The 11,458-nt window shown below is 43.7% G+C and overlaps 1 protein-coding gene across 1 annotated transcript in view; it reads right to left on the reverse strand.

The window, feature by feature from the left end:
• The window catches only part of LOC115475711 (ubiquitin carboxyl-terminal hydrolase 22-like), a 42,448-nt gene extending 36,239 nt beyond the window's left edge, over window positions 1-6,209 (reverse strand). Inside the window, exon 1 of the mRNA XM_030211636.1 lies at window positions 6,043-6,209. Within this exon, the coding sequence (XP_030067496.1) occupies window positions 6,043-6,174 (132 nt within the window). The 5' untranslated portion in view covers window positions 6,175-6,209. The remainder of the gene's footprint in view (window positions 1-6,042) is intronic.
• Between the last annotated feature and the right edge of the window lie 5,249 nt (window positions 6,210-11,458).

An 11,458-nucleotide genomic window follows, 5' to 3' on the forward strand; every position in this document is an offset into this window, starting at 1 on the left:
GGTCAGCCTAGCTTTATCAAAGGTCACACGAAACCCTTACTCATTAAAGCATCCCTGTAGCATGGACGGCATGCGCCAGCTTCCAAGGAAGCTACTCAATTTGCAGATTAGTTTGTTGGGTCTGTGACTATTCCAAGATTAAGCAATAGGTGCTCCGTGCAAAGCCCTGTCTGGGCAATAGTACCACTACCATTCTTGATGGATGAAGGCGGTTCCATTTCTTGGTGATTCTCTGCCATGCTGTGGATGTAATTTCTCTCCGAAGCCCCTCTTACTAGATCTCAGATGAGGCTTTCCAAATAGCATTTCCCAGGTATTTCGTGCTGCATGTGATGGATCTGCCTCTTCTCCAATTTATTCGCCAGCTTACATTAGGACACAATACCAATAATCTGTTTTTATCACAGTGCACCATTAAAATTAAATGTTGTCATTAGCCAAGTGCTAATAGCTAAGATGATAAAAAAAATCAGCACAGATAGCCATGCTTGAAATAACCGCATAGTACCACTATAAAACAGAAGGGAATTGTTCTCCCTTAGTGCTTCAATGTGTGCAGACAGCTGACATCTCCATCAGCCACAGTCCAACATGAGCTTCTCTTATGTGGCTGATTCAAAGTTCACGGTTGCTCCAATACCTGAGAGATTTGTCCCACTGTAGGAACAACCAGCTGAACATAGTAACATAGTAACATAGTAGATGACGGCAGAAAAAGACCTACACGGTCCCATCCAGTCTGCCCCAAGATAAACTCATATGTGTATACCTTACCTTGATTTGTACCTGTCTTTTTCAGGGCACAGACCGTATAAGTCTGCCCAGCAGTATTCCCCGCCTCCCAACCACCAGTCCCATCTCCCATCACCGGCTCTGGCACAGACCGTATAAGTCTGCCCTCCACTATCCACACCGCCCAAGTTTATTTAAAAATTTAATAAACGGTGCTATTCCTACAATCTAGGGTGTTACAATACACGTAAAACAATGCTGATTAACCTACAGCCCGAACAACGGAGTATATGTTTAAATAGCAAGTCAGAATGGCTTCAAAACAATGTAATTTGCCTGAAACTGAACTCCTGTGGGGTAGTTAACACAAGAGCTCACAGACCTGACATCAAAATTTCACCTTAATCACAAGTCAGAAACTTTGGGGTACAGCTAGGTTCAACACTTTTGCTGATCCCCCAAATCTATGCAACCTTCAGGAGCTGCTTCTATCATCTTTGACAACCATGCTGCCTCTCTCCATACATTGAGAAGGCAGGGTTAGGTTTTACCATTGCATGAGCCCGCTTTGTCAACATCAAGACCAGATTACTGTAATGAACTCTATACTGGTCATTGAAAAATGAAGACGGATAAAGACCATATGGCCTATCGAGTCTGCTCGTCCATGCCATCTACTATCCCTTTCTCTCCCTTAGAGATCCTATGTTCTTATCCCAAGCTTTCATGAGATCAGATATGGTCTTTGTCTCCACCACCTCCACCGGGAGGCTGTTCCACAAATTCACCCTCAGGCTACACAGCAATTCAGCGGTTTTTCTATGGAATATTTTGTGGCATTCCCTTTAGCGCCTATGATTCTTCTGTGAAGTCCCCTGCTATACTTCATTTGCAATTAGAGATGTTTTAAACACACTACTTTTTTTTTTTTAATTTGTAGAAGCCCTTTATTGAAAATCCAAGTACAAGAAGGAACAACATTCTAGCAACAATAACACAGAATGAAATCCCACTCAGATTTCCCAGTGAAAGTAATCAAGAACAGGCTTCTATATTTTAACACTGTTTTGTTATATATAAGAATTGAACCTCCCCGCCCCCCCCTCCATGAAAGTATTACTAAAAAGCCCAAGAACAGATAATACTGCACCGGATTAGCTTACATCTTACAAATGTTAAGGCAATTTACACCTAAGGATTATACATTTTAAAGTGATGATTCCAGTTAAAGAGGTTAGGTCAACTTTGGCTCCAAACAGCACCACAGAAACCAATTACTCCACTTATCCCACAGTCTTACTGCTTGCACACAGCATCTATAAAAAAATTGTTCTATTTCACATCTGTTGTCTGCCATGATTCATGCTTGCTCTGTGGGAGAAATATTCAAAACCTTGCAGGGACTTGCAGATCATAAACTGGGTTAGCAGTACAATGTGATGCCAGCCAGTGCGCCATTCTGATGATTGTCATGTAATACAACAGGGATCAAAGCAATTTCTGGTCTTGTTCTTTTGCTAAAAATACGAACAGTGGTAAACTTGGGGTGTGGTGGGTGGGAGGTGGGGAATCAACTGGGTGGAGGGATACTAATTGTAGGGGTAAGAAGGATGATCAGGGCATTAATTTATGAATAGAATGAACAGGACCGTATGCATGCTTGCTAGCCTCATTTGCATGATAATGGATTAATTGCACACTGGTATATAACAATTACTGAAGTATTGGGGAATTGGTTTAATGTGTATGTCAGACTGTTAGCGCATTAGCATGCACAAAAATAGAATGCAATCGGCTTTAGCATGCATGCTAACCTTCATTGCACAGTAGGGCTATTTCCTTGTGTGCATTAAAATTTAGGGCATGCAAATTCAATTTAATGCATGGTAGCCTACTATTAACTTGCATAAAGTCATTTCGTCGCCTTCGTCACCCTACCTCCCCTACCCTTCTTCGTATTCTCTTACTCCTTCTCCTACTATCCGCTGGGGACATCAATCCCAATCCAGGTCCCCCACACCAATCCTCATCCTATCTATGCAGACCACTCCGGAATGTCTCCAACCTCATTTCCATTCCCCTCTTCTCCCCCTCTTCCCTCCCCTTCTCGTGCGCCCTATGGAATGCCCGATCTGTCTGCAACAAACTCTCCTTTACCCATGACCTCTTCATCTCCACTTCTCTCCAACTCCTCACCCTAACTGAAACCTGGCTCACCCCCTGATGACTCTGCCTCAGTCGCGGCCCTATGCCATGGAGCTATCCTCTTCTCCCATTCTCCCCACCCAGTTGGGCCGTGTGGCGGCGTCGGTTACTACTTTCGCCCTCGCTGCAGTTTCAACCGTCTCCTCCTACCGGCAGTCTCACTGCTTCTCATCCTTTGAGTTCACGCCATCCGTCTATTCTACCCGCTGCCACTCAGAGTTGCAGTCATTTACCGCCACCTCCTGGATAAGTCCTATCTTCCGTCCTTACCGGAGCGTCGATGTGCCGTGGCTCTCCGTTTTCTTGAGCCCTCATCCCCATCCCGAGACTTTAACATACACGTTGATGACCAATCCGACCCTCATGCGTCTCATTCCTCACTCTGACATGTCAACCTCCAGCTATGCTCCACCATCCCTACTCACCGAGACGGCCATTGTCATTGCCTCGTCCTCTCCTCTACCTGCTCACCATCCAATTTCTGCGCTCAGCTCTTCCTCCCTCTGACAGCAGCACCTGATCACCTTCACACTGCATCACCCTCCCCCGCAAGTCCGGCCCAACACTACCACTACTTCCAGGAATCTCCAGGCTGTCAACCCTCCCACCTTATCCTCCATTATCTCTAATCGCCTCCCTTCCATCATGTCCTTCGAGTCTGTCGACAAGCTGTCTCCGCTTACAATGCCACTCTCTCGGCTCGCTCTGGGACACCTTGCACCATCCATCTCCCGACCCACAAGACGTATACCTCAGTCCTAGGCTAGACCCCTTGCATCCGTTACCTTCGCTCCTGCGCCGACCTGGCTGAACACCTGTGGAGGAAATCTCGTACCCATTCGATTTCCTTCATTACAAATTCCAGCTATCCTCCTTCCAGTCCTCCCTATTCCTTGCCAAACAGGACTATTACACCCAATGGACCAATTCTCTCAGCGCCAACCCTCGTCGTCTCTTCGCCACCCTTAACTCCCTCCTCAAAGTGGCCCTCCGCTTCCCCCACCCCCTCACTCGCACCTCAATCACTGGCTGACTACTTCCGCGACAAGGTGGCCAACAGATCAACCTTGAGTTCACCTACCAAGGCACCCTCTTCCTCTTCACCCTTCAACCCTCATCACCTCAACCAACCCACCAGGCCTCTTTCTCCTCCTTTCCTGAGATCACCGATGGAGGAAACCTGCCCGCCTTCGTCCGCCTCGAATGTCACCACGTGTTCCTCTGATCCATTCCTACCAACTTACTTGAACGAACATCTCTCATACCTGTCACCGCCGCTCATCTTGTCATATCTCAACCTCTCTCCTCTCCACTAGGGCAACTGTCCCGTAGACAACCAGGTTCAAGCACGTCGTAGTCACACCTCTCCTTCAAAACAATCACTTGACCCTAACCAGTCCTCCAACTACTACCACCTCAAACAAACCCATCGGCCCTCCTACCCTGTCCTCGCCAAAAATACTTGAGCATAGCTGGTTGCACAGCCGCGGCCCTTGATTTATCAAACTACAATCCTCCTCATGCCATCCTCGATCCGCTTCAATCCGGTTTTCGCCCTCTACACTCGACAGAAACGACACTCTCTAAAGTCTGTAATGACCTGTTCCTTGCCAAATCCAGAGGCTACTACTCCATCCTCATCCTCCTTGATCTATCCGCTGCTTTTGATACTGTCAATCATGATTTACTTCTTGCCACACTGTCCTCATTTGGATTCCAGGGTTCTGTCCTCTCCTGGTTCTCCTCCAATCTCTCCCACCGCACCTTCAGAGTACACTCTCATGGATCTTCCTCCACCCCCATCCCGCTCTCTGTTGGAGTTCCCCAGGGATCTGTCCTTGGACCCCTTCTTTTTTCAATCTACACCTCTTCCCTGGGCTCACTGATCTCATCTCATGGTTTCCAGTATCATCTTTATGCTGATGACACCCAGCTATATCTCTCCACACCAGACATCACCGCAGAGACCCAGGCCAAGGTATCGGCCTGCTTATCCCACTGCTGCATGGATGTCCAACCGCAACCTGAAACTGAACATGTCCAAGACCGAGCTTATCGTCTTTCCACCAAAACCCACTTCTCCTCTTCCTCCACTCTCTATCTCAGTTGATGGCACCCTCATCATCCCCGTTTCATCTGCCCGCAACCTCGGAGTCATCTTCGATTCCCCTCCCTCCTTCTCTGCGCATATCCAGCAGATAGCCAAGACCTGTCGCTTCTTTCTCTTTAACATCAGCAAAATTTGCCCTTTCCTCTCTGAGCACACCACCCGTACTCTTGTCCACGATCTCATTACCTCTCGCCTTGACTACTGCAACCTACTCCTTACTGGCCACCCACTTAGCCATCTATCCCCCCTTCAATCTGTTCAGAACTCTGCTGCACGTCTTATATTCCGCCTGAACCGATATACTCATATCACCCCTCTTCTCAGGTCACTTCACTGGCTTCCAATCAGATACCGCATACAGTTCAAGCTTCTCCTTCTTACCTACAAATGCACTCAGTCTGCAGCCCCTCATTACCTCTCTACCCTCATTTCCCCTTACGTTCCCGCCCGTAACCTCCGCTCACAGGACAAATCCCTCCTCTCAGTACCCTTCTCCACCACCGCCAACTCCAGGCTCCGCTCATTCTGCCTCGTCTCACCCTATGCTTGGAATCAACTTCCTGAGCCCTTACGCCAAGCCCCCTCCCTACCCATCTTCAAATCCTTGCTCAAAGCCCACCTCTTCAATGTTGCTTTCGGCACCTAACCTTTATACCTTTCAGGAAATCTAGACTGCCCCTATTTGACTGACTGTACATTTGTCCTTTAGATTGTAAGCTCCTTTGAGCAGGGACTGTCCTTCTATATTAAATTGTACAGCGCTGCGTAACCCTAGTAGCGCTTTAGAAATGTCAAGTAGTAGTAGTATAATAAAAAAATCTCTTAAAAGTGGCAAAAAGAAAATGACCTAAAATTGGTTCTTAAATATGCAAATTAGAGAACACAATCTTTTAAAGACCTTTGACAATTAGAGAAGACGGAGCAGGCAGAATATTCCGTGACTGGCACATTACAAAACTTTTCTCAATCTAACAGGGCGACGGAATAGCACTCACCTCCTGAAAAAGTGTAGACATTTCACAGACCAGACACGAACTGGGGCTTTGCATTTCACATTTATGCCTGTCGGAGAGGAAGAAATCTCGCAGCAGTGGAGTGTGAGTAAGTGCCTGGACAATACAGTTCATAAAACATGTGTTCCCAAGGTTGATTAGCCCTCGTAGACCTACAGAGAAAAAACAAAACATAGAAATGATTAAAGTAGCATTCAAAATACTTTTCCATTTGAAAGCTGTTTATATGTATCATTTATCGTTTATTCAGGCTTGATATATTGGCTTTCAGCCAAAGTGATTTAGAAACTAAAAAAAAAAAAAATCATCAAGGAACTAGAAAGAAACTCCACTATATACAGGAGGACAGAAACAGAAAGAAAGAGAGAAGAAGGAAAAGAGTGCTCTGCTGCCAATGACCCATCACCCTATTCCCGGTGAGAGGAAAAAAAGTAGGTCTTCAAAGCAGAACAGAATTAATATAGGCCAATTCTGCTTTGAGGAAATTAACACACCGACTCAAAAATGTTATTTATAGTGCGCTTACTATACAAATGCTATTTCTTCCAGCTAAAGAACTGTAATGATGGCTATATACTGTTCTTTTAGCAGCAGAAGAGACACATGAAATAACCAGGTTTTGCAGGTACAAAGTTTTCTGCACTGAAGAAGTCTGACTCAAAAACAGTAAGTGCAGCAGGTAAACAATGAAATGCCTCCTCCCCATCCCTGTTCATCCTCTAAAAACATACTACTGTACATGATGATGTGGAGGAACTGAACAAAATCTCGGTGAACCTGGAAGATGTACTGAGCCAAACTGACAAATTAAAGTAGTAAATCACCTGGACCAGATGGCATACATCCAAGGGTATCCAAAGAACTCAAGCATGAAATTGCTGACCTGCTGTAGTAATATAACCTGTCGTTAAAATCGTCTGTAGTACCTGAAGATTGGAGGATGGCCAATATGACGCTGATTTTTAAAAAGGGTTCTAGGGTGATCCAGAAAATTACAGACCAGTAAGTATGACAATCAGGGTCGACAAAATATTGGAAACTATTATAAAGAATAAAATTACAGAACATATAGACAAACATGGTTTATTTTTTATTTATTATTTAAATTTCTTTATTAATAGTGAATTCAAGATGGATGTAGACCAAAGGAAGTTGGCATAACAAATTAAGTGAAATAAAGAAAACCTGGCTTGGCCACTGTTGGAAAGATACTGGGCTAGATGGACCATTGGTCTGACCCAGTGTGGCTACTCTTATGTTCTTCAAATGCCTTTTGAAAATCCAGATACACATTATCAACCAGCTCACCTTTATCCATGTTTGTTCACCCCTTCAAGAAATGCAGTAGATTGATGAGCAAGATTTTCCTTCACTAAATCCATGGTGGCTTTGTCTCATTAATCCATGCTTATGCATATGCTCTATAATTTTATTCTTTATAATAGTCTCTACTGTTTGGCTTGGCATTGATGTCAGGCTCACCGGTCTATAATTTCCCAGATCACCTCTGGAACCTTTTTTAAAAATCGGTGTTACTTTGGCCCCCTCCAATATTCCGGTATCATGCCTGATTTTAAAGATAAATTACATATTACTAACAATAGTTCTGCAAGTTCATTTTTCAATTCTATCAGTATTTAGGGTGAGGAAGTACCAATCGCTGCTCACTGAGAGAACATAACAAGCGGGTTGGAACATGTGGTACTGTTAACTAGTTATGTAATCTGGGGTCCCACTGTGAAGGCTTTGAAAGCTAGGGAACAAGATTTTATAATAGATCCTTTACCACACCATACAAAGCCCACCACATCCAACACCCCATGAACGGCAACACCCCCAACATCTGGGTATTTACTACATGTTTCCCTGGTGCCTAGCGGCTGGGCAGGAGCCATTGCAGGTTGCTCCCACCCTGTCATCTGCTGGCTTGAAAGGGCACTGGCTGACACCTAGCAGTAGCCTCATGGCACTAATACCAATGGTCAGATTGCCAACTAAGGTCTCACTTAGTACATCGTCCTTTTAAAAAGCACCTTCAAATCCACGATGGTATCATGATTAGTCTGCACATTCTTCGCACGTGGCAGTTTTCAAAGGAAAAATACATAAGCATTTTCCCTGAAAATTGGGTACAAGACTCTGTTTGAAAGTTGTCCTCTTGTTAATTATATCAAGACACTGAAAAGAGTAAACTGTAGCAAAGCACCAGAAATAACATTTAGGGCTACTATACAAAAACATGAAATCAGGTTACTGGAATTAAACAGTGCTGCTAAGATGATCAGCAGAGCACAAAAACAAGGAAATAAAAACACACGAGTAGGACAAGGAGGTATATGCTCCCACTTTAATTCAACTTATCAGAGGAATGGAGGAGTAGATGAATGCTTAGTACAGCAAGTTTAGAACCAGGGAAGAACGGATTCAAAGCCTGCTTCACCCAGTGATGCTCTATGACCTTGGGCGTGTGCTTAACTCTCTACTGCCTTAGGTACAAATTAAGACTACATTTACTAACCTATGTTAATGTATTAACATGCATGATTGCTATTTCATGCACTTTATTTAATGCAGACGGGGTCTATTTACTACTGACATTTCTTATATATATAATATGTTCATGTAAGTTGTAGAATCTAGCTTTTAAATGGTAAATCCTTCGATGCACAGAAATTCCCACCGTACCTGAACTTTAACTCACCTTGAGCACTGTTTTGGAAAAGATGCAAACTCAAATTTAAAAAAAAAAAAAATTTGAATCCAAAAACGGTGAAACCTCGTGACACGTTCACCTCCCACTCGCCACTGTTCAATAGGACCCGCAGGCTGTTGCTCAGTGGCTGAGTTGGGATACAGTTTTGCTCTTTAGTTTCCTCTGCTCCATCTCAGCAGAAAGCCATAATCAGCCAGCTAGTGATAAGTCATGCCGAGCTCCAGGGGAGAACTCTAAGCGTCTTCCAGGCTGCTCTGTCCCCTCCCCAATGGAGTACATTTCATCATTTATTTATATTTCCTGGCAGTGTCGTTCTTTACTTATTCAGTTCAGGACCTGAGTGAGTGCCAGCTCCCAAAAGCTAATCAAGAAATGCATTAATTTATTCCAATAAAAAGAGATCACCTTACCTTACGTTTTGTGTTTGCTAACCTTTATTTCTGTGCATTGTAGAGATTCCATCTACAGTTATGAACCTAGGCACAAAAGCAATGCTATTTTTGAGGGATGAACTACCATCTTATTTATATTGCATTTAAAGCAAAAATGTATATGCCACCATTTCTGGTTCAATGTTACTGTTGCCAGTATCACACCAAAGAGAGTGGAAGCATGGCCCAGGGTCAAGAGTTACGCAACCCGGGTTTTCACAGCTTTCAACATCTACCTCCCCACTCCCATGCAGCCTCTCGACTCAGACTTGCCAGATTACAGACAGAGAATCTATGTCTGCAGCGCTTGGCAGCTTTGTAAATCAATGCTAGAGGATTTCTGCAGTGACCTTGCATCAGACTGCTCTGCCAATTAAAATGTGCCAAGAAAATTTCACTGCACTGGACTAAATGTAGAGCAAAGCAAAACCCACTGGAGACCTAGCTAGAGACTATGTGACAGAGCAGACGAGACTAAATCTTCTGCCTCCCTCACTACAACACAAAAACAAAATGAAATAAAAACCAACATTAACACAATCAAGATAAAACAAAGTATTTAGGATTATGGGGGAAGTTACCTCCATGGGCAGCTGTTAAGATGTTTTTTTTATGTTAACTCTGGTTATTAGTAACCAGGTCTTATTGCATAAAATGGACCTGATTTACAACAGCACAAGTTTGTGGTAAAATAACCAGTCTTAGTGGTGGCCCACATGGTAACTACACTCCTAAGTTGGGAAAGCCGTCTGTCTCTCCAAGAGGAATTCCTCTTACTTTGCACATTCTCCCTAACAGTCTCACCAGTTCAGAACATTGAAAAGTACAGCCTAGCACAGTCACCAGTGACTTAAGGACATGAACTGACATTACACTTATATGCTCTCAATAGGTACCTATATCAACTTCCAAGTAGCCGTCATACCAATCTCTGCCATAGATGCATTCGCTCTATCAAAGCTACCATTGAGTTTTCTCAAACCTTGAAGCAGACAAGCCCCCCCCCCCCCTCTCTGCAGGCTATGAAGCGAAGCTACAGTTGTAGTCATCTGGCTATTACCAGTAACATTGTTTGCCCCAGTCAAAGCAAACCAATAATTTCCAAATGAGAACATGCTGTGTTGATTTAGACCAAGATCCACTGAGTGAAGCATCCTGTCTCTAACAATGGCCAGTCTGAGTCACAAGTACCCAGAAGACCCCAAAAGATTTACTCCTTATGGGTCATTTCCAGGAGTAAGTGATGGCTTTCCCAGATCTATCTAGCTAATTAGTTTTTATGGCTATTTCCTCTGGTAATGTGACCAAACTTCTTTTGATCCCCTTTCTGTTAGTTGCCTTAATCACATTTTCTGAAAAAAAATTTGTGCTCTATTTTTGCACTGTGGAGAAAAAATGTTTCTACAATTTACTTCCAGTCTGTTGACTGTTAGGTCAAGGAGTGCCTTCTTGTTTTAGCGTTTCAAGGTCAAACCACCATCTCCCATCCTATCCAAAGAGAATGTTTTATTCAGGAATCAGTATTTCTCAACACCCAAGCACACACCTGCTTTTCTCTTTCTTTGTTAAAAAAAAAGGGCAATCAATTTCACTCGCCAACTCTTTCCCACACCAACAGTCTCAGTTAAAATTCCTCTTTGAACCTACTACTCGAGCCATTAGACAAATCAAATGGCTTTTAGCTGTCTTCAGGTCACCTGATAGTTATCATGCACACTTCCCTGCAGGCACAAACTTTCAACCAGCCAGAACCATTTACAGATTTACCGATTTATCACTCCCCAGTCTCACTTACACACCTCCTCTAAACCTTTTCTCTTTAATTTGAACACTGTACAAGCTTACCCTGACTTAAGAGTTTTTCCCACACCAGGGACATATATAGTACTGGCTGTATTCTTGAAGCTTACCCTAATGACCCAACTTAACTTTTTAAGCCCACGTGATCCCTGCCCCGACAATTATTATACCTTTGACCATGTCTCACAATCTCCTTATGCTCATTCCTCAATCTCTTCCTCTCCATCCTTCCTACTCCTTACCCCTACCGATCCCTTCTCCTTTTGCTCATCCTATCTTTGTTTACCTGTCCATGCTCAATTTACATATCCTCAAAACCCCACTACTACTATGTTTACTACAACTTGTAACTTCTCCTTCAAGACTTTGTAATTCTATTTACTATAAGCCTCACTGAACCTGCTATGTTGGGAAAGCGCGGGTACAAATCTCTCTATAAAAACGCACCTCCAAC

Source organism: Microcaecilia unicolor, chromosome 8 (assembly GCF_901765095.1).
Source record: "Microcaecilia unicolor chromosome 8, aMicUni1.1, whole genome shotgun sequence".
In the NCBI taxonomy this organism is placed as follows: domain Eukaryota; kingdom Metazoa; phylum Chordata; class Amphibia; order Gymnophiona; family Siphonopidae; genus Microcaecilia; species Microcaecilia unicolor.